Consider the following 26,995-nt stretch of genomic DNA (forward strand, 5'->3'; position numbering starts at 1 on the left):
AAAACAAAAGATCTTGTAGAATGTGTATATAATGCCCATTCATTTCATCGAATTAACCATTTGTAAGCTATTTTTAGGTGGAGTCCAGCTCATTTGGTGATACATTCCAAAGGGTGCGGAGAATAGATATTTTATTGTATCAGCCTAATAAGCAGCTCACTTAAGGCACTGAGTAGAAACCTGTTCGACCTCTGCTCACGTTACCTGATTTCTACTCCTCTGCAGATACTTTTCTCTCACCTGTGGTTGACTATGCTTTACCATCGAACATTGCCAATATGCATGAATATGAACAGCTCATTAGCAGATGAATGCGCTCATATTTTAGCTATTCTACTTCAAGATAGCAAGTTCCGAAATTCGAAACAGTTCACGGACATACCGCAAAATCGCAAAAAATGAAATGAATGGGTCTAATATGCATAAGGCAAAGAAAAGAACAATGTGGGGGATATGTGACTACGAAAACTTGTATTGTGTTGATCGAGCTTATCTGACCTTGATTTCAAGTACTGACTTGATTCCGCTAGCATTTTCATCCGTCTGGTTGTGACGTTATGTTAAATGAACTTGCGTTACTTACCTGGACCGTAGTCCCGGACATGCCATTCATTACTAAATCTGTTCTCGAGATGACCGAGGTTCTCAAATCTCCATGAACCTTTTGACGTCATGGCGCCAGCAGAGGGTTATCGAAACAGGGAAACGTCCTGTTCCAAAAACGCAAGTCTCACAGAGGGTCTTGGCAAAAAGGCTGTGCTTGAGCTATATGTGTTTTGAAATGATGTCTGAACCGCCGGTCATCAGAAATCCCTTCATGCCCAGGACAAGATGCCAGGGGAATATAACTACCGAAAAAAATGGTCAGACCTGCTTGAATCTTGATGTATGATCCAGACCACAACTATAGTGCGCTTCAATGCATATGCGAGATCTACTAGACATAGTCTCGCGATAGACTAATGCGAACATCGTCTAAATTTCAAGGGATTTGGAAAGCTTTCTTATAAATCGAATTCGGCCGACAGTTTATAACTCAAAACCCTTTTGAAATTGTAATTTGTTGCTGGAAACCAGTTGCCAAGATATGCAAAATAATTTCATAAGGTGTCAGTTCCCCCGGTGATTCCGCTTCCCCCGTTTCCCTTGGGGTCTTCATGTTCATCACTGGTGGCCCACAGGTGGCTGTTGGAGACCTGATGACCGCCTTTTTTCATATATATGTCTTCGATATCTGTACCAAGACGACTGCTCCCATCAAGATCATATTTGATCATTCTGTTCGAGAAGTACACCTGGACAACTATTCTGAACAAAACAAGTCGACTATACAATCCTTAAGCATGTCAAAGTTCCAACACGCGCCGTCTCGAGAGGAGATTCCGGCTTTGGAAAGTCTCGGAGTGCAACTGCATCCAGACACTATCACCTACATCAATGACCCACAAGCACTCGCGACAGCTCTAGGAGGAAGTGGTAGGTTTTGATTGAAATCGGAAGGACAGAACAAGTTACTAAATTAGCTTATCACTTTAGGTTTCCTGGAGCTCTTTAAGAATCCTCTGGTTCTTGCTGCTGCTGTTTCTGCTTGCTTGGGTGGTCTGCTTTTCGGTTTTGATCAGGGTATTGTTTCTATCGTCTTGACCATGAAACAGTTTTTAACTCAATTTCCCGAGACCGATAAAACTGTAACTTCTGCTGCTGGTCTAAACAAAGGGTAGGGGATTTGCACACGAAATTGACTTTTAATTCAAGCTAACGTCTATGCAGTGTCATGACAGCACTCTTGGAGTTGGGAGCGTTCCTTGGGGCTATTCAAGCTGGATTTTTGGCAGACAAATATTCCAGGAAATGGGCGATTGGTGAGCCAGATTTGTGCAGCGGTCATCCGGATTGTGCGTCGGCTGAAAATGATTGCGCTTCTCAGGTTTTGGTATGCTTTGGTTCGTCGCTGGAAGTATCCTTCAAGCAGCTGCCTATCAGTTCGCACAATTGGTCGTTGGTCGATTCATTGGTGGTATCGGTATCGGTATCTTATCCTCCTGTGCACCAATGTATATTTCGGAAATTTCTCCACCCAATATTCGAGGCGCTCTGCTTGTATTGGAAGCCTGGACTATTGTGTTCGGTATCGTGGTCATGTTTTATATCGTAAGCCTCTTGTTTTGTATATACCTTGGATGTTGTTGACAAATTCCGTGAATCGATGTTAGACTTACGCTACTAGGAACATGATCGGAGATTGGGCATTCCGATTACCGTTTACGATCCAAATGGCTCCTTGTAAGCTTCTCAATCTGTTTTGAAGTCGTGTCTTTGACTGATGACCAATACAGGTGTGCTTCTGGCTGCTGCATTGTGGAGATTGCCTTACTCGCCACGGTGGCTGGCTTTTAAAGGTCGAGACGAAGAATCTTTGACCTCTTTGATGACCTTGAGAAGGTTGCCCGCATCTGACCCTCGGGTCCAAGCTGAATGGATCGCAATCCGAGCCGAAGCCGTTCGTAACAGAGAAGTCGCTGTGGAAGCTCATCCCAACCTCCAAGGCGACAGTTTCGGTCAACAAATCAAGCTTGAAGCAGCAACTTGGGCTGATATGTTTAAGCCAAAATTCTTCCGAAAAACCCAAATCGGTATAATGCTTATGTTTTTTCAGCAATTCGTCGGAATCAATGCTGTGAGTAGCACCGTCACGTTTGCTCAGAACACTGGCGCTAATTACGATCTGTCACTATAGCTTATTTACTACTCTCCAACCCTTTTTGAAACCCTCGGTCTCGATTCTGAGATGCAAATCACGCTCTCTGGTATCCTAAACATCGTTCAACTTGGTGCCGTTACTGTCGCTTTCTTTGTCACCGATCGGGTGGGTAGAAAACCAATCCTTATATACGGAGCTATCGGTATGACTATCTCGCATGTTGTGGTGGCAGGAATGATCGGTAAGTTTTCTACCTAGTTCTTAGTAATTCTGCTAAAACCTTGACTAGGACGATACCAACATAACTGGCCTGCCTACCCATCTCAAGCCAAGGCTGGAGTAGCATTCATCTTCATTTTCATGGTCACTTACGGTTTCGGTTGGGCTCCGATCCCTTGGTCAATGCGTAAGTTATCAAGTCTGTTTAGATTGTAATCTTGGCTAAGGTAATTATCAACGCAACAGCTGCCGAGGTTCACGATTCCGCCCACAGAGCAAAAGGCGTTGCCATCACAACCTGTTCAAATTGGTTCAATAATTTTATCATTGGTCTTATTACTCCACCAATGATTCAAAGTATTTCTTACGGAACTTTCATCTTCTTTGGAGCTTTTGCTGCTATGTCTTTGGTTTACACCATCTTTTTCGTACCAGAAACTCGGTAAGTCACAAAGTATTGACTCTGGCATAAACCGGAAGAAGCTGATACCCAGTATCCTAGGGGGAGAACCTTGGAGCAAATGGACGAGATTTTCGGCACACATGCCTCACAAGAGAATGCTATTGCTACTCAGGAGATTTTCGCTATCATCTGCGGTGTTGCACAAAACGACACTAGGGGTGATGTTGAGGACAAAAAAGTCCGAGATATCCATCAAGAATACACCGTGACTGCCTAGAAATCGACAATTCAAGGCTTTATCATGTTCTGTGATGGTACGTGACTTCCAAGCCTGGTTCAAGTCAAGTGAAGGTGTTGTAAAAACCAAGAAAACGGAAATGGAGAGAAAGAAGGAATCGCAATTCTGGCTGTTTAGTCACATACGTTATGTCACAGCTTAATTATTAGTGTATGAAAAACGTTGGGAATGGAAAATCACAAAAAATTGATCTATTTGAATGTAGCAGCGAGAGTCTGTTTTGTCAGTTAGCATGTATTTAACCTGATACGGCTCGAGTTGCTCAACTCCTTACATTCGCCTTTTGATTTTCAAGGGATCAGCTTGCAGTTTTGTTAAAGTAATCAAGGGAACGAGGGTATCAGAATCAGTTTTTCAGGCGGTTTCTGGTCTATTTTGACTTATCCTCTCTGCGATTGTTGCTAGTGTCTTGACGATCTGTGTGCGAAAACAGTAGCGTCTCCCCTTTGAACTCCTCTTCTCATATTGGAGTTAACACAATATACACATATCCCCTTCGAGAGATACCGATATGAGGAAGACCTTGTTCGAGAGATTCACATAACATTGCTTTCGTCCTGAAGACTTGGTCAATTCAGTCAAACCAGAAAACCTGAATGCGTATGAACATGCCTCCGTATGACCGCCCAATTTGGTGAAGTGGTATTGTTATTCGCAGAACTTCATTCTGTTGGAGCAAGATTGACGCTCTGCTCTAATTTGTGGCACTTCCATATCGTACAGCCCCTGCATGATGCACAAAGCAAGTCAATCTCCCTTTGCAGACGTACATCTCTCTCTCATTGTAAATTCAATCAAGTGATGGCGTCAATGGGTCTTGCGTAGCCCCTCTCAAAGTGCATAACTCTGGGGTACTTATGGTAGTTTGTCCAGACCCAGGACAATAGCGGTTTTTGCCAACTACAGCATAATACAGTATCTGCGGGACAGCAGGAAACTGTTCGGTGAGTGCTTAATCAAGCTGAAATGTAGTGGATGCTGGTTTTACTGGGTTGCGTGGTCAAGCTATGTTCGGTAGATCAGTTCGCAGCTCATTGACGTTCGCAATGGAATTGGATGCAGGTCCTGTTTCTTTTTTAACGAGCTTATGAACGGCTAGCAGCGTTCCTTCAAGCACCCAATCACTAAGGAATAATTGCACAAGATCGATGTCGAAATGTGACCTTGCTTGCATCCAAGACACGTTCCTGTGATACTTGGTAGTTTGACGGCATCTGGTTATCACCGAAAAGTGTACATGATAAAATTGGAAACGGAAACGGAGATTGGGTGAGAAATACAAAAACAGGTGGCTCGAGTGGCAACCATTCGACTCATTTTTGACTTTCGAACATATCGTGATGACTGATATCGACATTTCTTTCTCGTGCTTCAAGACAGGCAACGCACGAACTTGACGTAGCAAGTGTAATGCATCGAATCAACAAGGCAAAGGTCCTACAAATCTGTTTCTTTCTACACCCTTGTAACCCAGACCTTTGACCACAAAGAGATGTCCTCCATCACATCTTTCAGGTAAATCTTCACCAATGTAGTCTGAACTTGCAGAGGTAACATAGAGTTCATCTAAATTTGGACCTAATCACACAACCAGTGGTCAAACAATGCCGAGACAGTAATGATATAACCTCACAATGAGCAATACAACTCACCACCAAAGATACAGCAAGTCATATGCCATGCTTTTGGGAATTCCACAATGACATCAATTTCTCCATCTGGAGTGAATCTGATAACAGTACCATTTTGCCATCGAGCTGACCAAACTCCGCCTTCTGCGTCAGTACACATTCCATCCGGCCATCCGTAAGATTCATTTATAGCAGAGAAAACTCTTCTGTTACTCATTTCACCCTTTTCCTAAACGGTACACAACTCTGTTAGCTTGAGAAAAGTAACTCATCAATATTACTCACAAGATTGTAATCGAAAACTGCAATTTCTCTAAGCCAACTATCACTGAAATACCTGTGATATTATGAGGGGATTTGAGTATATGATTTTGGCTCGTGTGGTACAAAGGGAAAAAAAGTACTCACATAGTTTTTGCATCAGCCGTCCATCCCATACCATTTGTACAAGTGATATTATCCAGAATCAAAGGTGCTTCGAGACCTTTACCATCTTTCTTTGCTTGTAAAGCGAACATTCGGCCGTCTGAGGTACCAATCTCTAAACCCATGGTACCTGATAAAAATCTACCAGCAGGATCTGTTGTTCCTTCATTGAAACGTTTTTCTTCCTTGTTCAAGGTGATGTCGATTGGAATATGTTTCAATTCCTTTTGGGTGTTATCAGGTGGGAAAGGCAATGATGTCTCGAATGGTACGTAAGCGAAACCAGTATCTATATCTACAATCAACTGCAACATGAAACGGTTAGAGGCAGGTACATCAACTTGTTTTTTGTTGGTATGACTTGAAACTCACTCCTGTTCCAGCTTCTACAGTTGATATCGACCCAATTTTGTTACTGAACGTTTGATAGCCATAAACACCGGAAGTGGGTTCATAAGTATAGATCTTGTACTGATCGATATCTACAAAGTACAGTCTTTGTGTTCGAGTGTCCTTGTATCATTGATATGAAATCAGGCTACCTGTGCTACCTTCTTTCATCATTCTACACTTACCCAAACGCAGCCTAAGAAGAATAAAGAATTAGTTCAGCTGATGAACGGTTGTATTACGTAAGACTTCATGACCGCTCACCTTCTCCTAAAGTGCAACCAATCTTTAGCAGAGGTTCGTTTACAGTGAATTTTCTAACCATTTCCTTGCAACTCTTCTCTAATTTGATCAAGTCGGCGTAATAGGTATTAAGCGGTCATTTAAAGTTGAAACAATGCAATATTTATTTCGAAAGCTTTTTTGGTTGCAGGAGTGATATCAAACAGCGTGACCGAAAGAGTGTTCTGGGTTTTTTCCCCGGTCCGGATCGTTTGACTCCAACCCACCACGGCGAAAACGGGTATACCGTAGTTTCCGGACACAACTACCGTCAATTATCATTTAGCCAACCTTTGCGTTTGTTTATGGCTTAAAATCAAAGCATTTCGTAGACAAAGTACTTGTTCAGGAGATTATTGACAAAATCTTCACGTGGCTGAACAGAATGGGATTTGTAACGTAGCAGAATATGCATGTCAGATTTTGGCTATAGCTACAGAAACAATGAAATCGTCTATAATGTCTAATTGCTGTCTTCTATATTACGGAAAACTTGATCTATCTGACTTATTTGTATAATGTATAGGACAGGTTCAAATCATCTACCCCTCACCTGGCTTCCACACCTTCCTTCCCCTATTCAAGGATATCTTGAAGATCGAAAATTCTTGTGTATATATCTATATCCTAAGATCAGGAAGTAATCCCTCTCGTCAAGTTGTTTGCCAACTGTTTATATATAATATACTTCTTAGACAGTTTCAGCGATCGAGTCAAGATCATCTCTGAAACCTCTTGTGGGTCTTTGGGAAAATTCTAAATGAGCTGTTTCTTTGGCTTTACGAGCCATATCATGGACACTTGTGTTTTCATTCTCTTTGTCCCATTTAGCACGGAGTCGATCTTTTTCAGCTCTCATTTCAACAGATTTCTTAATTCCAAAACCGTCATGGAAAACTTGAGCAATTTCATCGATGGATAAACCCTCTGATAAGGTATTATAAATAACGTCAGCATACACAAAGTGAGACTTATTCAGACTGTCAAAAGAGAACACACGCTACTTACTCGATTCAGGAAAGCAGAAAAGTACGAAAACATAACCAACAGTTACAAAACCAAGATACAACCCATAAGTACCTGCGGGTGTTAAGGTTTCTAATTCCGATAAATATGATACTGAAACCACTAAATTGGCAATCCAACAAGTGGTAGTGGCAATAGCTGAACCAGCAGCACGAATCTCAAGAGCTAAGAATTCGGACTGATACCAGATTAAATGGGAATAAGAGGCACCATAACCCATAACAAAGAAAACGATACCACCGATAACAACGCCAATGTTGGTGGTACTGTAAGTATAAGATGTGTCTAAAAGTCCGCCGGTAGGTTTACACATATAGTAGAATCCGACAACACACCATACAAGACCTGCGATCTGTTTTAAATACCAAAATTAGAGGATTGCTGCTACGTTTGAGTGATGTGATGACTAACCATGACAGGTACACACCAGACTAACAATCCTCTTCGTCCGACACGGTCGACCAGACACATACCGATGAACTGTAAAACTCGTTTTAGCTTTCTAAACAAACAACGCAAACACTACCAAGAAAGACTTACTAAGAAGAGAGCGTTGACTCCTGCAGGAATCAATCCACCTAAAGCAGGATTAGAAAGACCTAAGAGGCCAAACAGAGTACCTGCGTAATATAATAATGCATTGAAACCTGTAAGTTGACCAAAAAATTGTAAACCAGCAACAGTGATAATTGGTCTTCTATATGCTTTTGTCTTCCAAATCTTAGATACTCTTTGAGAAAATGTGAGATCCCTTTGAAGTTTGGTAGTGGCAGCAACGTATTCTTCAGCAACTCTAATTTTGAAGTCAATTTGAGCTTCAGGTGCATCTTGATATACCTTTCGCATTGCTGCTCTAGCTTGTTCGGTTTTTCCTTTCAAAATTGATACTCTAGGTGATTCAGGTAACCAGTGCATGAGACAAAGTTGAATCATGGATGGAACGACACCGAGAGCGACTGAAGTGAGAAAAGTTAGCAGGAATGATACCAGTCAATTTGATGAGGCACTTACATAGGAATCTCCATCCGTGCTTCATGTTTTGAACACCTGCACCAATTCCGTCGGCGACTACTTGGCCCACAGGAATGAAAAGGGCGCTGTACATAACCAATGAGCGGTGCTCTAAGTGATTACATGACATGTTTCTGATTTGTTTCAAAAAACTTACTTGACACCGATACATCGACCTCGGACAGCTGTTGGAGCAAGCTCGGTAATATATAAAGGAGCGATGACAGCTGCACCTCCTACACCAACTCCAAGTATAAGTCGACCAACAATAATTTGAGCAAGTGAATAACTTGAAGCAATCAAGATCGCACCAACGGTGAAGCTGCAGTGTAAATTAGCGTCAGTAATCATAATGGCTGGAAATAGCAAGTCAGACCTACAAAGCATCAGCAATGGTTATACACCATTTTCGTCCCCATTTATCTGCAAATGCACCCAAGATGGCCGAGCCAAATATCGCACCAATAGTGGTGCCGGCAGTGATGATTTCTTGATCGGAGGCTGATAAGGTCTTTCCCAGGTCATTTCCGATTAACGGAAGCGCCACACCAACAACAGCAGTATCGTACCCAAATAAGAATCCAGCTATAGCAGCCTATGCAATTGTAATGGCCCTATCAGTCTTTTTCATTCCATGATTGCAAAATTTCTGGGGGAGATGGTTCTCACCGCAGCAATAAGGAAACACAAGTATACTGTAAGCTTGTCTTCATTCTCGGCTCGGACCAAATTTTCATCCTGATGATCGTTAACGGTGGGAGGGAAAAAGTCAGTTAAAGGTTATGATCTTCACTTTTTTCACCAATCAATTACGTAAATTTCCTTGTGGTGTATTTTTTTTTTTTGGTTCTTCCTTTTTGGTGCAGGAAAACGGATGGAATGCTTACGATCATTGCGAGGGAGAAATCAGCTTCATCACCTTCTCGTTTTTTGGTCTTCTTTGATTTTGGTTGTTCTACCACTGCGTGCTCCATATCGATTATTTCGTGATTATCCTTGGACATTTTGGCTTTTGCTTTGAAAAAAATTGAACACTGATTGCTTGTTGTGCGTAATTTCAAACGGGAAAAGAAGAAGAAAAAGTCGAAATACCTCAAATGTCTGTTTCAACTATTTGCAAGCAGAAATATAAACACAAAAGATACCGAGTGTGTTGAGGGGTTCCATGGGTCTTAGTATCCGTTCTCGATCAATATGGTAGGTAACCTGAACTTGCGATAGTAGACCTAAAATTTTCTGTACTTCGGTTCGGTAAAGTTGCCAAGGTTTCAAATCACTGAATAATCAACCCACCTTCTAGAAAGGGCAATTTTTTTCGCAAATATGTGTTATGGTTGCGGCAAGTATCATCAGTATGACTTGATCTCGGAAACTTTTTCAGCAGTTGCCGATTTGTTACAAATTAACCCGCACTCATGGATTTAGATGGACTCAGGTAAATCGCCCTAAAACGTCATGTTATGTAACATTACTTTTGCAACATGATTGAGAAACGTCGGGTCTTTTCCTTTCAAGCGATTGAAATATATCCGTTCTAGCTATGATCTCCGTGGCGGGACGGATAACTCTTCTTTATCAGTTTAGTTTTGTCGGAAATCACGGATCAATCAATACATCTTAGGCGAAGATGGTGAACAATATTTCAGACGAATGTACAAATTGTTGGACTATTTGAATGCTTGAATCGTATAAAATGAAATCTAAAAATCTTCCACAAAATCAAAAGATCAATCAATATTCCCTATTTTCGTTCGATCTATACTTTCCCCTTACATTAAACTGCTCTCAACTCTATAAAAAATGGCCCCAATCGCTCTTTCAGAATCTTCCGCCACTGCATCCACAACCCAAAACGTAGCCAACCTCAAGGCTGCTCAACAATCGAGCCAACCTAAAGCTCATGCTGGTGTTGGAGATGATTTCATGTATAAATTTAAACACAATGCACCTTTACCTACGTTAGAATCTTTAGGTACAGATTTTGAAAAAGATGTGGATATCGTTGCTTTAGTAACTAAATTTGTAAATGATGAATTCGCTCCTGCATTAAAATCAAGCGATGCAGAAAAATTCGCTTCTTTGTTCATTGAAAATGGTGAGTCATTATATGAAAAACTCTGATTTTGGATCTTTTGTTCTTATTGTTGAGAAATCCAGTTTTCTGACTCGAAAAGTTTTCCCTAATCTTCAGGTACATGGAGAGATAAGGTTTCTTTTACATGGGAATACCGAACTTTCAATGGTCAAGAGAAAATCAAATCAGCTGCTACCGACATACTACCAAAAACTCCAGTAACTGAAGTCAAATTAATTACCCCATCACCATCATTAGAAAAACCATATGACGATTTACACTTTGCTCAAGCTCATATCTCAATTACAACCAACAAAGTTACCGCTTCAGCAGTAGCCAATTTTGTTCTCACTAAACAAGGTCTCAAAGTTTGGACCCTTCACACCGCTATCGAAGGTGTCAACGGTTTCCCTGAACTTCCAAACAGAGATGGTCACATGGTTGGTGACGTTTCATGGAACACTCAAAGGGATATCGATACTGAATTCGAGGGGGCCGAACCTCAAGTAATTATCATTGGTGGTGGTCACAATGGTCTTATGATGGCCGCTCGATTGAAAGCCCTTGGTACCCCCGCCTTAATGATTGAAAGAAATGCTAGAATTGGTGATAACTGGAGACAACGATACGAAGCTCTTTCTTTACATTTCCCTCACTGGGCTGATCACTTCCCTTACATGCCTTACCCAGAACACTGGCCAATCTACACTCCAGCTGCCAAATTAGGTGATTATCTTGAATGGTATGCTAGTGCTATGGAACTCCACGCTTGGTGTAGTTCTTCAGTCACCAAATGTCATCAAAATGAAGATGGTACCTTCACCCTTGATATTGATAGAGGATCAAAAGGCAAACGAACTCTTCACCCTAAGCACGTCGTCATGGCTACTTCATTAGCTGGTGTACCAATGACTCCAGTCGTACCAGGATCCGAAAAATTCAAAGGTACCCTTAGACATTCGACTGAACATGATTCTTCAAGGGCATGGGTTGGTAAAAAGGTTTTAGTTGTTGGAACTTCATCTTCCGGTTTCGATACCGCATACGATTTCGCTAGAAGAGGCATCGATGTTACTATTTTACAAAGATCCGCTACATACATCATGTCACTCACCAATTCTGTACCAAGAGTAAGTTATATTCTCAATCCTATCGATTTGATTCGAACGCGACTAATCTTTTCTGGTTTCCTCTTTATAGATGTTGGGTGCATACATCCCTAAAGAAGGTAAACGACCTGATCTTGATGTTGCCGACCGATTGGCCTATTCTATGCCTGTAGGTCCAGGTGAAGAACTTGGTCGAAGACTTTGTGATGAACTTGTATCTTTGGACGGACCTTTACTTGAAGGTATGGAAGCCAGAGGTTTCAAAACATACAAAGGTCAAAGAGGTACCGGTGTACAAACTTTAGGTTACACCAAGAACGGTGGATTCTACTTTGATGCTGGTGCTTGTAAACACATCATCGATGGATCTATTAAAGTAGAACAAGGTTGGATTGACCATTTCACCGAAGACAAAGTTTACTTGAATGGTGACAGAGAAAGAGAATATGATTTAGTTGTATTCGCAACTGGTTTCTCTAACACAATCGATTCAGTCAGAAAAACATTAGGTGATGAAATCGCTGACAGAGTCAATCCAATCTGGGGTATGGACGAAGAAGGTGAATTAAACTCTGCTTGGAAAGATTGCGGTGTACCAAACCTCTGGATTATGGTTGGTACTCTTCAACATGGTAGATACCACTCCAAGAGAGTAGCTCTTAGAATCAAAGCCCTTCTTGAAGGTGTTGCAGGTGAAAGATACACTAAATAGGTACAGTAGTTTGGACAATATTTAGATGATATATAACGATATTTGGGAAATTTTCTAGGACATTCATTTACTTCTTTCTACTTTCATGATTCATTATTCAAACATTTGTTTCTTTTCCACTTATTCCGTACTTCTGTTGTAGATGGCCGTAGAATTTCAATGCATTTCTCGCTTCAAACATTCACTCCAATGAACGTTACAGGTTTTTCCCCACTTACGCCCCGTCGTATTGATGTTCAATCCGCTGGCCTTAGGGATTTCTCTTGGAACTAGAAATCGATGCTTCCCTTTGCGACAAAGGAAGTCTGTATTTGGTAAAACAATACGAAGCGCGAAATCACGAAAGAAGGCAGCTGTAAGATGCGTCCTTTGTGTACTTTGTGGTAAAAAGACGTTCGATCCGGACCATTATGTGAGTTGTAAGAGGGGGCGATAACTGTCAGGATTTAGTAAGAAGAATTCTTCAGATCTGTCCGGATCAAAGATCAGTATTGATTTCTCGCTCTTTCGGCTCAAAGCCACCTACACAATTGCAAGATCTTTTCACCAAACATGTTGATCTCTTCAGCTAGCTCATATACGTTCATTATGACACCTACATAAAGAGGGTGTGATATCGATATTCACATACCTGAAGAGTTTGGTCGGATGGCAAACTCATCATCTCTGGTCAATTACGATTCAAGCAATGTGATTAATGACAAAAGCGAGAAAAGTATAATTACTTTTATCCATAGTCCAACTATTGAGAATATTCCAATCTCTGAAGATACCGATAGTCAATCGTTTCAATCAGCTACAAGTACCAAAAGAAGGTTTAGCATTTCAAAGTAAGAAAGGTGGATTATCGGTCTTCCGAAGATCAACCGAAAATGCTTCAAGTGGTGATGCTTTGAATCTAGATGATCCAAGTAATACTACTTCTACTGCGGCAAAGATTATCAATCGCCTTACTCCGAGATGCGATAAGATGCCATCTGATCAGGCCCTTCGCTCTGTACGGGACAAGTATCTCGATTTTGGAGACTAGCTGAATATCGCATTGATCCACGTGCCAACCAAGGAGAATCTACTGTCGATGAAAGATAGATATATATATATATATATATATATATATAGAAAATATATATGTATACATAGATTGCTGGTCACTTTGCGTGATGCAATATTTGCGTTATCTTGGACATGTGAAGACGTCAAGCAGGATTGGTATATGATCTGGCGATGTTGAGTAGTACTTTAGTACTCGTACTATGCATAATAAAAATAGCTTGTTCATGGTCAACCGAAGAAGCATCTCTATAAATAATATAATGTCATTCTATATAACCTATCTTGGATCTTTAATCTAGCTTCAGGATCAAAGCGGTAAGGTCCGGCTACATAGGAACACGTGTACATGTATATATATGGAATTTGCGGTGTTTGTTGAGTGTGGCTCTCGGATGTAGAGTGACGGTCTTTTGGTATTTTCGTATTTTCAGTTTGAACGCGGACCGTTAAGATAGATGTTCCCCAATAACAATTCCATGCAAACCAACGCAAACTCGCAATATTTTGATTGTTATCTTTATATCAATTTTGGTCTTGATCCTTATCTAACATATCTTTACCTTCACCCGATTCATTCACCTCAAAAAAGGAAGCAATATAGGCAAGATGATGTCTTTCGCTCAAGTTGCTAAGCGATCAGCTTCAGCTGGTATGAGAAAGCAATTGCTTGTCTCAAGATGTAAGTTGTAAATTTCTCGCCTAAATTCGAGAAGAGATGTTATACGAAATAACAATCTGATGAAATCATATACTGATATATTGTTAATAACTACTCTACCTCTCTCCTACACATTGAATATTCCATATACCAATATGACATCAACATCTCACTTTCGACAACACAACACTAAACAGCCCTTCGAACTTCCGCTCCTTCATCAGCTTTGAGTAAATTCTCAATGCCTGCAATGTCACCAACAATGACTGAAGGTGGTATCGCTTCATGGAAATTGAAAGAAGGAGATTCATATGCAGCAGGAGATGTTTTAGTTGAAATTGAAACCGATAAAGCTACAATTGATGTTGAAGCTCAAGACGATGGTATTTTAGCTAAAATCATTGTGAGTAACTATCTCAATTTCGGCAAAATATGTTGTCATAATTGTCAATTATTACAAATCACTTGATAGAGATATTGCTTATTGACATATCTTTGATCATTAATACATAGGTCCAAGACGGTGCTAAAGGTATTGCAGTCGGTACACCAATCGCAATAATTGGTGAAGAAGGTGATGATATTTCAGGTGCAGATAAATTAGCTTCTGAAGATTCTGGATCATCTCAACCATCATCATCATCCTCATCATCATCATCTACACCATCATCATCACAATCATCTGAAGGTACATCATCATCATCATCAAAATCAGCACAAAAACAAGAAGAAGATGCACCAAAAGAACAACAACAAGATCTTAAAAAACAATCTGAACAACAAGGTAAAACTCCTTCTTTAGGTACACCTGCAGATGAAACTAAATATGGATCAGGAAATGCTGGTACAGAAGGTCAAAAAGTTCCAGAATTATCAGGTCAAAGTGGTGATAAACCAAAATTCTTCGCTTCACCAATAGCAAGAAAAATCGCTCTTGAAAAAGGTATCCCATTATCTCAAGTTAAAGGTACTGGACCAGAAGGTAGAATCACTAAAGTGAGTTTTATCTTATTTCTTCATACTCAGATACCCATAATGCAATGCTGATGAACATTTGCTCGCTCGATCTATTCAGTCCGATGTTGAGAAATTCAAAGGTGGTTCAGCTTCATCTTCATCATCAGCTGCCGCTACAACCCCAACTTCAGGTGCTACTGCTACTCCAGGTAAACCAGCTCCTGCCGCTCCAGCAGAATACGAAGATATTCCAACTTCAAACATGAGAAAGACAATTGGTAAACGATTGACTGAATCTAAACAAACATTACCTCACTACTACTTGACCGTCGAAGTTAACATGGGTGAGTGCAAAAAGAATCCAATACTAGCGTAATATTCATCGAGATTGTGAAGAGATTAAGGCTGATTACATCAACCTATTGATAGACCGATTATTGAAACTCAGAGAGATGTTCAACAAAGCTGGTGAAGGAAAGACCAAACTTTCAGTTAACGATTTCAGTGAGTTGATAAAGCCAATACAAGAGGAACAACCTGGAGCAAGCCAGCTAATACACAAATCAACCCATTATAGTCGTCAAAGCCGCTTCTCTTGCTTTAGCTGAAGTACCAGAAGCCAATTCAGCATGGTTAGGAGACGTAATTAGACAATATAAAAAAGCAGATATCTGTGTTGCAGTAGCTACACCAAATGGATTAATTACACCCATAATTAAAGATGTTGGATCAAAAGGATTAGCAACAATTTCAGCTGAAACTAAATCATTAGCTAGTAAAGCAAGAGATGGTAAATTGAAACCTGAAGAATATCAAGGTGGTACATTTACTATATCAAACTTGGGAATGTTTGGTGTTGATAATTTCACTGCCATTATAAACCCACCACAATCATGTATTTTAGCAATCGGTAAAACTTCAACAAAATTAGAATTAGATGAATCAAGTCCAAAAGGATTCAAAACTGTTCAAATCATGAAAGCTACTTTATCATCTGATCATCGAACTGTAGATGGTGCTGTAGGTGCTAAATGGTTGAAAGCTTTCAAAGAATACATGGAACAACCTTTAACTTTTATGCTTTAAGACGGGAAAACAGAAAAAAAGCGAAATAAATTGACTTTTTTGGATTAGATTTAGGATTTCTTTCTTTTCTTTCATTTCTTGCTGTTTTTATATACAATTGCAAATTTATGCACATTATTTATGATTAATACGAGCACATCATGAGATATCTCCATTATAATATACTGTACACTGTATGAAAATTTATACATCCTACCTTTGCACATAAAGTACTAGTACAAAATCACCAACGGAATCAAATTGTTCAAGCAAGGGAAAAAGTTGCTTGCTTCACCTCGATGTGGAGGTATTCTTAAATTCGATGTTTTCGATCAACTGAGTTTGCGTCTTGTTCAACATTCTGCTGGAATAATCATACAATCAAACTAAGAGTCTCTATACCTTGTAGCCATTAATTCCGCTGAGACTTTAGTAGATACGCATAATAAAGATCAGAATTGTGAAACAGAAAATATAAATCCAACATGGCATCAACAATACTGCTTCCTGGTCAACCATTACCTTCTATTCTAATCACACCACCAATACCTCAATGTGGTTCTGGATGTTACGAATTAGATGGAAGGATATTATCTAGTATAGTTGGTGTACCTAAAAGAGATGGATCTGTACGTATAATACATATCACAATCATATTAAATGAAATTTAGATTAATAGCTAATAAACAAGGCAAACTCTATAGGTAGTTAGTGTGATAGGGAGACAGGAAAGTAATAATACACCTGAGGTAGGATCTGTTGTGAGCTTCATGTTTCAATGTGATGGTATGAGAATGTTATTTGTGCTTGAAATTAGGCTAATCGATTGGATCTCTCAGGTCATTGGTACCGTAAGTGTTTTAGCTATTTCTGAGCAATTCAGAACTCTTTCAGTGGAGAGGGCGGCAGAATTAAGATCAAGTAGATCTGGATGGCTTTACTCTCGCTTTCAGCTTCATACGAAGATATAGGGTGATAGTGACCTGGCCAATTCAATATATTCTTCCCTTCAATCATGGCAGCCGAGATACCATAGCCAGTATGCTGATCCTCATTTATCCGTTTCATTCTTGGCGAATTAGATATCCCGTTTAACAACCCAACAAGCTCACGTTACTTTAATAACATCAAATGATCGTCCATTACCTGAAACAAGTGAAGAATTTCAAGGTGTTATAAGGATAACGGATATTAGATTAACTGAAAGAGATAAGATTAAAATGGGTGATTGTTTTAGATTAGGTGATTTGGTCAAAGCTAAAGTTGTAAGTCAAGTCAAAATGTCAAACCCATTCAAATTACCTATATCACTTGCGTGGATAGGGTTTTCCTCATGATCGGAATCGTATTGTACTGTAACATACTGCAGATGAGAGGAAGATCGTTTTTGGACAATTTACTAATTCTTCTGCAATTCAACTCTGTTCTTCCATTTAGCTATCATTGGGTGATGCGAGAAGTTATTATCTCTCAACAGCAGCAAATGAATTAGGTGTAATGTATGCTATATCAGAAACTGGTAAGTCTATCAATTCAAGAGATAGAAGAAGGTAATTAATGCTAATCATCCGAGTTTTGTGTTATAGGAAATCCATTATTACCAGTATCATATCAAGAGATGGAGGATGAATTAACAGGTAAAAGAGAAAAGAGAAAAGTCGCTAAGCCTGAGGGCATATAGGAGGAAGAATTGTCAGTGATTTTTATTGACCTTGATTGCGATGCTGCTTCAGGTAAATTAAAATGACTGATCACCACTTTGGATAGTCGCCAGTCGCTCGATGAAAAGACCATTACATCTCATCTTTATGACTACACCCGTGGCTCGGAAACTCCTAGCACATGTTTGCATACACGATCCGTATAATCCCATAAATATGAACTTCACGCTCATACGAAGATCAATATATATGTGAATCACGTCAAGAGTTGTAGAGGGTAATAATCGGAATTATCCCATGACTCGGGTGTCATGCATTAGACATAGAGCTGCCGCTTTCATACAATCAATAATTGTAGTAGGCACAGTAGTCGCATTGATTTCATTGATCAAAATTGAGGGCAACCCAATACTGACGACTATGAGCTTCGTCTTGAACAATAATCTAAGAAGCGAGTATATATATCAAGAACTTATACGGGTATGATAGCGCGTACAAGTCTTCTAATAGCTATACAACCTCTCGCAACAGGGTGATACTTTGCGATTGATCTACTCAATACTATCGTTTTGGCTATTGTCAGAGTCTCATCCTAGTAGTGCATTGACTTTATGAAAGATATCATCAAGAACTTGACGACATTTCGTAGATTGATAAACCAGAAATTTTCGATAAACCATCCTACTTGCCAACATGCCACCAAGCACATTGTTTACGGCCGTTGAGGATACTGACGTCCAACGGAATGCGGCTTGATAGGTGTACAAAGACAAGTAGTATGTAACTCTATGCGGATAGAGAGGAGCAATAGTAACGTTGTTTTCCCTGATGTAGCAGTAAATAAACCTGATGAGGACCGTCCCACAGGGGTATCAGTAAAAGGTACGAGAAAAAACTTTCTAAGACACAAAATGACGGCACGGCTTTATTTTATCATCAGGTGACCTCATATGCTTAATGGCTGAAGATAGGAAAGAGTAAGAGAAAGTAAATTGCGGATTGATAACGAGAAATCATTCTACTAGTGTACATAGCTAGTCACTATTTCAGCACAGCTTTGACAAATGAATGTTATGTTATCTTAAAGTAAACTGATAGCTTAGAGAGAGAAAGCAGGAGAAGGAAGAGGGTTAAAGCTGTATCAATTATCGATTTGAACGCGTACAATCGGCCGAGATAAGGATGATAAAGGTGATACTTCTCATACTGGGTTTATTCCCCTGATCTATCAAGGTGGATTACCTTGGTGGCTTGGCTTAACATTACTCGCTTGGCTATTTTTAGGTCAAAACCATATCCTCATTCCTCAATTAAGTTATATAAAATACCTCATACGGGTTAGGCGTTCTGTGAGCTCTAGACATGATTCACTCATTGAACTTTTACTTCCCTCTTTATGCCTTGATCCGCAATATCCCTTCAACTACAGTACAAGTACTTTTCTCTCCTATCTTTCCCTTGAATTATCGCTTATCACTTACAGTAGTCACTCACTTTATGCCAAGCCGAATAAATTTCGTATGCGGTGGTATTGTTAGAAGCGGTGGTGAGATCATGCGTCATGTTACAATCTACAGTACTTACTACCTGCCGAAAATCAACCTCATGAATTGATAAAAAGGAGAGCCGAACAAACTCAGAATGGCCATATATAGTATAAGTACTCGACGTTTGTTCATTGAGATAATCTAGTCATCGAGTTTCCCCTCCCTCTTCAACCACTGAGTTTATTACCATTATCATCAATTGATTAACTGTTCAACTTATATTGACACCTCTGTCCACCTGTACAAAATGCCCTCACCACTTAATTTGAATCTTATCAGTAATGGTATAGTAGCTATATGCAGTATAGTCGTACTTGGAATTTCAGCTTATGTTGAACATACTGTAAGCTTTTAACGATTTTTATCACTTTTTACTGTTCTGTACTGACCGAATTTATGTTGATTTTTCCAACACAATAGACTAGAAAAATAGGTTATCACAGTGCAACATATTCATATGATGCTTTCGTTGGCGCTTTCACATTAGTAGCTTTAATCGTTATAATTGCACTTAGATTCGGTAAACCATCTTTAACTACGTTGATTAATGAAGTTGGTTTAAGTTTCTTATTATGGATTCTCTGGCTTGGTAAGTGCACATTCGCTCTTTCGTCATAGATAACCTTAAGGCGTAATCGGTGATGTTAAATACGAGAAAGTCAAGCTGACATCATCCCTATCTTGCTTATTCTGTATCTGTACTATAGCTGCCGGAATCAGTACAACAAGATATACAAGTGCAGATAGAGCGATATGTAAACATATCGATGATTTATTCGATTTACCTGAATTCGAACAAGCTGATCCTCAAGCTATTGGTAAGTGAATTCTATGCATTACTCAAATTTGTCGTATGGGATAGAATAAGCTAATACAAATTTATATGGTTACTTAGCCATCGCGAAGAAGATTTTCAAATCAACTTGTAGAGATGTTAAAGCTCAATTAGCTTTTGTTTGGATTGGTTTCCTTGTCCTTACTTTAACAACTGTTTATTTAGTTTCTTTAGCTATCAAACGTGGAAATTCAGTGAGTTAACCATTTACACATTAATCGCCTTAAATAAATGGACTGTATACCGATACTTTTTTTTTGTGAAATAAGAACAAACAAACTGACAATGCTTCTTCTATAACTCTTACCAGATGTGGAGATCTACACTTAAAACATACGATCATGATACTCATTCACATACCGATCCATTCGCAGATCCAGTTGGAAGTCATAGAGGTCCTGTAGCTGGTATTGTAGATGAAGAAGCTGGTGTCAAGCCTTAAAAAAGGGAATCTTGCCCGCCGATAAGGAATTAAACTTTCTATATGATATTTTTCTTTCCAACATCAGCACTACTTTTACCGGAAGAATCGTATCGTATCCTGTTGTTTTTCACTGATCCATACCCACCATCCTGAACCTTCACTTTATACTGTATCTTTATACTTTTAACTTTATAATTAGCTATACACTTTTCTGATTCTCAATTATTTCAAGTATAATAACTGGTCACACTTCATGAATTGATATCGTAAATTATGGCTCAGTCCGACGACAAACAGTGACAACTGAAAGTTATTCTGCGAGAATATTTGGTATCTCTCTTCTTAGATACGACAATGATAATCATGCTCATTATTATCCAATGAAGTAATACAAACGAAAACAATCACCATAAAGCCCAAAATTGTATATATGTTGTTGGATGTACAGACTATCTCAACCTAGCTATTGATCAAAAAAATATACTACATGTCCCAGCAACTAATTTATAACCGTATTCACAAGCTGTGGCTATACATTGTCCAGAATTACAACTGATCTCTCCTTCTATTACACCGGGAAGCATCGTACAGCTATTTGATAGGTAAAATGTTTTTCGATCAGCTAAAATATCCTGATACTCCCGAATTAATCCGGATCTAAACTGAATAGTATCCAACAGATCTCATTTCGTCCGAAGGACTCACTCTGTACCGACTTTCGAATATCCAAGTCCAACCTCAGTATCTTCCCAAAGACCTATCGTACACCCCCCACATGATTCAAGTTCCGTCTGAGTATCTATACACTATTGACAATGTGAGAATAATAAATACAATTATCAGTTCTTTTATTTCTTCATTAAACCGAGATTTTTTTAATTTTAATTTTTAGAAAAAGGAAATTTCAACAAACCTCATAAGCATTCTCGTGTAATACCTTACAAGCACTTTGATTCGTTGGACAATATGCTTTTTGTATTTGTTTTCTTCCAGCTTTTAATCTTCTCATTAATATACTTCTCCGAGTCATATGCTCGTCTTCATCTGAAAATTGTGACCCTGTTTCTGTGGTTGGATGTAATGTCTGAGCAGTAGACTGTTGGACAGTTGCGATGTTTGGCTCATTGGTTGGACTTAGTAAAGTTACCTAGTAGATAACATAAAATTATTAGTGAATGAAGCGACGGGTTGGGATGCTTAGCCCAACTCACTGTATATTCAGCATCAGGTATCGAAGCACAATCAATCATATCATTTCTACGAATATCACCATTTAGTAAATGTGTGGATTCATCATTTGAACAAAAACAGGATGGATCGTTGAATGATGTACTGAAATAAGAGTATCTGTAGTTTTGAGTGTTGCAATGTATCTATTCAATGAAATTGGAGAGGATACGTAAAGTATAAGTAATTCAGCAGTGAAACATAGGCTTATAAACGCAGAAGCAGGACTCACACTGCAGCTGCTCGAAGTATTATACGATAATCCCTGTTGTACAGATGCAGCAGGTACTCCTGGATACGTTGTACATCCTATAATATGATTTATATCTGTCGATGATTGCGAGCTTGGACTGCCCAAAGAAGGTATCAAAGCCATAATCAAATTACTGATTAACATATTTACTGATAACATAGCTGAGGTATTACGATGTTCGTTGAATCAAGTGATAGTCGTAAAAGTATTCTTTATATTGATCGTCCTTCAGGTTGTTTTGAGTATAGAATATCATGTTATGAATTATATAGCATCACCTCAGCATTTGTATATATATATATATATACAGAGCGGTACATGTGTGTTGTCAACTATTTACTGACAAAATCAGTCGCATCTAAATAAACAATTTCAAAAACACTTGGTGTATTTTACACTGACCAAAAACCAAAGGTATTTTAAGTTATTCGGTACTTCAATTATCCTCAAGACAAAGAGCTAAACGTTATGTTAAGCTTGAACGCCTTCCGTCGGTCTTACCTAATATGAATTATATGACTCTTATAATGGTACATTTTTACAGCTACATGATGATGTACGTGTTCACATGCTAAAGTGACAGATGTATCGTCGGAAAATAAAGTAAACATCACTCGGAAAGATAAAGCAATTGATTAACCTCATTCGACGTGACGATTAATTAAGATCTCGGTGGTTATTCACAAAAAGGCACTAAACACCTGGGAAAAGATACGCGTTTGGGTGGTTGTAGATAACGGCATTATAGATCATATACAGTTACTTCACATGTATATCACCCTATAGGGTAGAAGATCTGTTACAGTAATGGGAAAAAATTATGTATACTTTGTCCTCATGGATGGTCAGTATATAGAGCAGCGCGACATCGATTATCATTGAGACCTTGTAATCATTTCGTTCTGGCGTAGGTACAAATCGTACTACACAAGATATTGAGACGGTGATTCCGGCCATATGATTATGCATGATATCTCTTTACGCTCTACTCTAAGTGTGTTTGTTTATAAACCTCATGGCTTCTACACAAACAATCCTTAAACACTCTCATCGTTCTTTAGTAAATCCTCAACTAACCTCTCTTGGTCTTTATCCAATTCCATCTCCGGTATATCCTGTTTAGTTGCGCCTATTGGAGCTTTTCCAGGTTCTTGGGTATGTTTATCTTGATTATCATGATCATGTTTCATATCTTCATCTGCACCACCATGCCATCCACCTTCATCATTAGATATATCAGTCACACCAGGTTGACCTGCATCATTTCCTACTGGTGCTCTTGTATCTTCTACCACACCTACATCAGATTCTACTGCACCTTGTTGAGGTGGTACTTCAGCGGTCGATTCTTGCATTTGAACTTCATTTTGTGGTCCGACAGGTGCTATAGTCTTCTCTTCGGCTGGAACATCTACGGCTTCGAAGACGTTTTGAATTGGTTCAGGTGCTTCCTCCTATACAGAATAATTTATTGTCAGCTATCTTAATACCATGGGGGAGAAAGGAATAGCTGAACTTACAACGAGAGTGGTGGTAATAGCACCACTATCATGTGTGACAGCAGAATCGATCTTATTACTTGATACAGCTGGTATAGCTGTATATTGACCAAGATCATCATGGAAATCGTTACTAACGAACATATCATCAGCTTCTTTGAGCACAAATGGGTAGGCTGCGTGGAGCTGACTTACCAACTGAAATCCCATGTTTTCAACCATTTACCTTTCTCACACTGACCTTTAGTCCATGGTCCGGCATAAGTCAATGGACTCCAATGATTCCAACTCCATATAGCTAAAATGAGAACAACAGCTGCAACTTGGATTCTGGTTCTTGGTCGAATAGCAGAAGTGATGTAATCGAATACTGTACAGAAAAGTAAAACGGCAAAGTATAGTGCTGGAAGGTAATGATGGAGGAAAAGTTGTCTTTGCATAAGGAAGAAAGGAAGGTAGTGTAATGCCCAAGCGATGACGAGGTAAGAGCAGACTTCATCGTAGAATGCGATTTTGGCTTTAATCAAAGCAAGGTTAGAATTATGATCAGTCCATTGATGTGTTATAAAGCTTAAACTTACGTTGATGTAGATCTCTGAAACCTCTCTTAGCTCTGACAATCATTAAACCTCTGATACCTAAGTAAGCTACGATAGCTAAAGTACTAGACCACCAAATTACTGGATTTCCAATAAGGTAAACTTGTCTGTGATTTTGTACCCAGAAGTTCTAATGAGGTCTTTATCAGCTGTATGTTCGGATGACGATACTGATTCAGCTGAGCAGAGGAAGATACACTCACGATACCCCTTCGTAACACAGGCCATGATTGCGGTCTAGAATCATAAGCGTGTCTGTCGGTAAGACCAGCATTGGTTCTCCACATAACAGCGTTAAGCTCGAAGAATTTCTCGAAGAAGGATGGTCGTTCGTAGTTTACTTTATCAGCATCAAACGGTACTAGAATGATACCTTATGATCAGTTTCGGACCCTTCAAGAGCGTTACTTTCGAGAAGCTGACATCGGTAACTTACACTGAGCATGTTCATTGGTTTCAATATACCATAACGAATTTTCCCAAGTAGGATTTTTATTGCATGTAACCTATAATACAAAACATCAGTTCAGTCGTTCCATTTGCTCGGAACCTAACTGCCGAACTGACCTCTTGTTGTTCGAAACCCCAATCAGGTAATTTAACTTTATGTGAGAAAAGATAACAACCAGTTAAAGCATGTCTTAATCTAAATTGACTTCTTAGGGATTTCAATCTATGTCTAGCTGTTCTATCTCTTCTTCCTCTTGTTTGCTTAGCGATTTCAACAACGAAATCATCATTTGCATCCCCAGCGAAACTGAAGTACAAACCCAAAAATAAGTTTATTGTGCACTGGAAATGACGTGCAAGAGAAAGCTTACCCTGGGAAACCATAACCTGAAACTTCATTTTGGAAGTCAACTTCACTGACTGGTGGTCTAACGTCATGTGAATGTAATCTCTTTTCAGTTATAACATGTTCTAATCTAATTTTGGTACCTGTTAAAACGTATTCTATTGGTAATTCATCCCATGGGTAAGAGGCTGGACCGTCTGGTGTAGAAGCATTGACAATTCTCCAAACGTTGTTTTCATCTCGATGAGGGTAAAGAGTGATTTGTTGTTCTGAAATGAAGGGTATAGGTCAGCTTTTGACGATATAACAGAAGATGAATGAAAAAAGGAAGGAAAAGGGTAAGAAGAAGGAAAAGGAAAGAAAAGAGATATAACATCTTCGAGTAGATGAGTGCGGTAGAAGGGCCAATATGACATATAATGTACTTACGCTTGGACCCTCCTGGATAAGCATGGTTGTGAGAATGTAAATATCCACCTTGAGTATTCACATGCCTAATTGCGACTTTCGAGCCAAATCCAACATCTAGTATTGAGGACAGGATTACCGTTAGCATCTTCTATTGTTGCATTTTAAGAGAGAAGTGAAATAAGATAAGATGGGAACTTACCTGCATAGGTATTTTCCATTCCGTGACCTTGTAAAGTATGTTGAAATTCAGAAGACATGAAACCATCACCATCTCCAGATTCATTCAAGATCCAAAAATGAATTTTAAACATTAACATATAAAATGTTATTGGTAAAACAATCAAACACAGTGTTCTTGCTGCAAAATGTCTAATCCATTGTCTTGGAGTAACTTTTAAATTACCTAATAATAACCATAATTGTCTAATTGTACTAAATCCAATCATTGCAATAGTGAACAAACCAACCCATTTACATGATACGACTGCACCTAAAGATATACCAGTTAAACTTAGGTTTAACCACCAATCAATTGAAAAAGATTTTCCATCAGAATCTAAATTACAAAATTTTATCCAAAATAATGTTGTTAATCCAGTGAAAAAAACCAAAAAAGAATCTAATAAAATTAATCTTGATTGTGTAATTAAAGCATTTTCGAATGCAATTAATAAAGAACCTAATATTGCTGTAGCTAATGATAATTTAAGTGCAATGATTGTTAAAAAAGTTAATGGAATTAAAGCAAGACCTAATATAGCAGGGAAAAATCGCATGGTGATGTATGGTACTCCAGGTTCGATATAGTCTCTAAAAATTAGGGAATAAGTATTCAGCTTTCAAGTCTATCATCATGGCACAGCTGAACTACATTATCATGAGACCGTATCTGAATTCAATTACTCACTTTCCGATATCCTTGAAATCGAAATTACCATCAAATCCACCGACATAAGCACTTAGAGTAATAAGTAATTTAGCTAGAGGAGGATGAACATCCATGAAGAATTTTCTCTTCAAGTATTTGGTAGCGAAACCACCAAAATGAACTTCATCGAATCTGAAAGGATCGTAAATATGTTAACGTTGTTATTAGATTTTCAAACTGTTTGGCCATATGATTCAATATAAAGATAGGGATGATGTGATACAACGGGGAAGTATAGTTGTGTTGTAGGTAGGGTAAGAAGGGAAAACATAGCTCACACAACACTATCAGGTCTACCTAATTTATATAATCTAACCCACCAACCAATAATCATAATACCAGCTAAAATTGCATATTCTCTTTTACCTAATTTACCTGCATTTGATCTTCTTTTACCTCCAAATGCTACATTGGTAGAAGTTGGTCCTTCAGAATGTGTACGTAATTTTGTATCTGCATCTGATTCTATTATTGGTTTATTTGAACTACCACTGCCAATGCCAAATTGACCTTGAGCATGATATTGTTGTACTGGTTGTGTGGTTGGAGCAGAGATTGGTGCGGATAAAGGTAGGTTTCGTCGAGTTAGTGGAGTTTGAGATGACATTGTTGAATAGTAGACCTTGTCATACGAGGGGGAATGATCTTATCTAGAATGAAGTTAAGTTGGAATAGAAGAAACTCTTCACTGTTCAAAAGAACTGTATAGAGTATCGCTGAAGTGTTTGACGGGATTGATGTTGAAATGAGTGTGAGTTGGTGAAATTGCTTGACAACAAGAAAGTTCCACGTCGTGATTG

General features: G+C 38.9%; 9 protein-coding genes across 9 annotated transcripts; 5 read left to right on the forward strand and 4 right to left on the reverse strand.

Moving 5' to 3' along the window:
- Positions 1-1,343: 1,343 nt before the first annotated feature.
- Positions 1,344-3,600, forward strand: L201_003797 (uncharacterized protein; the record flags this gene model as incomplete). Its single annotated transcript, XM_066219548.1, has 10 exons — positions 1,344-1,476; positions 1,537-1,717; positions 1,771-1,862; positions 1,928-2,151; positions 2,214-2,283; positions 2,337-2,677; positions 2,738-2,942; positions 2,991-3,107; positions 3,167-3,362; positions 3,423-3,600. The coding sequence occupies 10 exons, from the start codon at positions 1,344-1,346 to the stop codon at positions 3,598-3,600; spliced, it is 1,737 nt and encodes a 578-aa protein (XP_066075645.1).
- Positions 3,601-5,041: 1,441 nt separating this feature from the next.
- L201_003798 (uncharacterized protein) lies at positions 5,042-6,393 on the reverse strand (the record flags this gene model as incomplete). The annotated part of the gene is made up of 7 exons (XM_066219549.1): positions 5,042-5,199; positions 5,274-5,481; positions 5,538-5,589; positions 5,661-5,983; positions 6,051-6,191; positions 6,254-6,264; positions 6,333-6,393. 7 exons carry the CDS (start codon positions 6,391-6,393, stop codon positions 5,042-5,044), a joined length of 954 nt encoding a protein of 317 aa, XP_066075646.1.
- A 648-nt stretch (positions 6,394-7,041) lies between these two features.
- L201_003799 (uncharacterized protein) lies at positions 7,042-9,391 on the reverse strand (the record flags this gene model as incomplete). Its single annotated transcript, XM_066219550.1, has 9 exons — positions 7,042-7,277; positions 7,359-7,728; positions 7,788-7,856; positions 7,917-8,332; positions 8,388-8,473; positions 8,545-8,709; positions 8,768-8,982; positions 9,057-9,125; positions 9,275-9,391. 9 exons carry the CDS (start codon positions 9,389-9,391, stop codon positions 7,042-7,044), a joined length of 1,743 nt encoding a protein of 580 aa, XP_066075647.1.
- Positions 9,392-10,187: 796 nt separating this feature from the next.
- On the forward strand, positions 10,188-12,282 carry L201_003800 (uncharacterized protein; the record flags this gene model as incomplete). The annotated part of the gene is made up of 3 exons (XM_066219551.1): positions 10,188-10,482; positions 10,579-11,591; positions 11,662-12,282. The coding sequence occupies 3 exons, from the start codon at positions 10,188-10,190 to the stop codon at positions 12,280-12,282; spliced, it is 1,929 nt and encodes a 642-aa protein (XP_066075648.1).
- Positions 12,283-13,941: 1,659 nt separating this feature from the next.
- On the forward strand, positions 13,942-16,036 carry L201_003801 (pyruvate dehydrogenase complex dihydrolipoamide acetyltransferase; the record flags this gene model as incomplete). Its single annotated transcript, XM_066219552.1, has 6 exons — positions 13,942-14,014; positions 14,191-14,396; positions 14,507-14,989; positions 15,069-15,294; positions 15,380-15,454; positions 15,528-16,036. 6 exons carry the CDS (start codon positions 13,942-13,944, stop codon positions 16,034-16,036), a joined length of 1,572 nt encoding a protein of 523 aa, XP_066075649.1.
- Positions 16,037-16,500: 464 nt separating this feature from the next.
- On the forward strand, positions 16,501-17,696 carry L201_003802 (uncharacterized protein; the record flags this gene model as incomplete). The annotated part of the gene is made up of 6 exons (XM_066219553.1): positions 16,501-16,644; positions 16,720-16,776; positions 16,855-16,866; positions 17,098-17,280; positions 17,453-17,534; positions 17,602-17,696. 6 exons carry the CDS (start codon positions 16,501-16,503, stop codon positions 17,694-17,696), a joined length of 573 nt encoding a protein of 190 aa, XP_066075650.1.
- Positions 17,697-19,470: 1,774 nt separating this feature from the next.
- L201_003803 (uncharacterized protein) lies at positions 19,471-20,500 on the forward strand (the record flags this gene model as incomplete). The annotated part of the gene is made up of 5 exons (XM_066219554.1): positions 19,471-19,566; positions 19,644-19,812; positions 19,931-20,041; positions 20,119-20,252; positions 20,369-20,500. The coding sequence occupies 5 exons, from the start codon at positions 19,471-19,473 to the stop codon at positions 20,498-20,500; spliced, it is 642 nt and encodes a 213-aa protein (XP_066075651.1).
- A 452-nt stretch (positions 20,501-20,952) lies between these two features.
- L201_003804 (uncharacterized protein) lies at positions 20,953-22,106 on the reverse strand (the record flags this gene model as incomplete). Its single annotated transcript, XM_066219555.1, has 5 exons — positions 20,953-21,073; positions 21,188-21,288; positions 21,396-21,629; positions 21,694-21,855; positions 21,942-22,106. 5 exons carry the CDS (start codon positions 22,104-22,106, stop codon positions 20,953-20,955), a joined length of 783 nt encoding a protein of 260 aa, XP_066075652.1.
- Positions 22,107-22,999: 893 nt separating this feature from the next.
- Positions 23,000-26,802, reverse strand: L201_003805 (uncharacterized protein; the record flags this gene model as incomplete). Its single annotated transcript, XM_066219556.1, has 12 exons — positions 23,000-23,416; positions 23,483-23,594; positions 23,657-23,978; positions 24,043-24,190; positions 24,264-24,421; positions 24,497-24,566; positions 24,628-24,817; positions 24,882-25,125; positions 25,286-25,381; positions 25,467-26,077; positions 26,175-26,327; positions 26,474-26,802. 12 exons carry the CDS (start codon positions 26,800-26,802, stop codon positions 23,000-23,002), a joined length of 2,850 nt encoding a protein of 949 aa, XP_066075653.1.
- Positions 26,803-26,995: the final 193 nt, after the last annotated feature.

Source organism: Kwoniella dendrophila, chromosome 4 (assembly GCF_036810415.1).
Source record: "Kwoniella dendrophila CBS 6074 chromosome 4, complete sequence".
Classification (NCBI taxonomy): domain Eukaryota; kingdom Fungi; phylum Basidiomycota; class Tremellomycetes; order Tremellales; family Cryptococcaceae; genus Kwoniella; species Kwoniella dendrophila.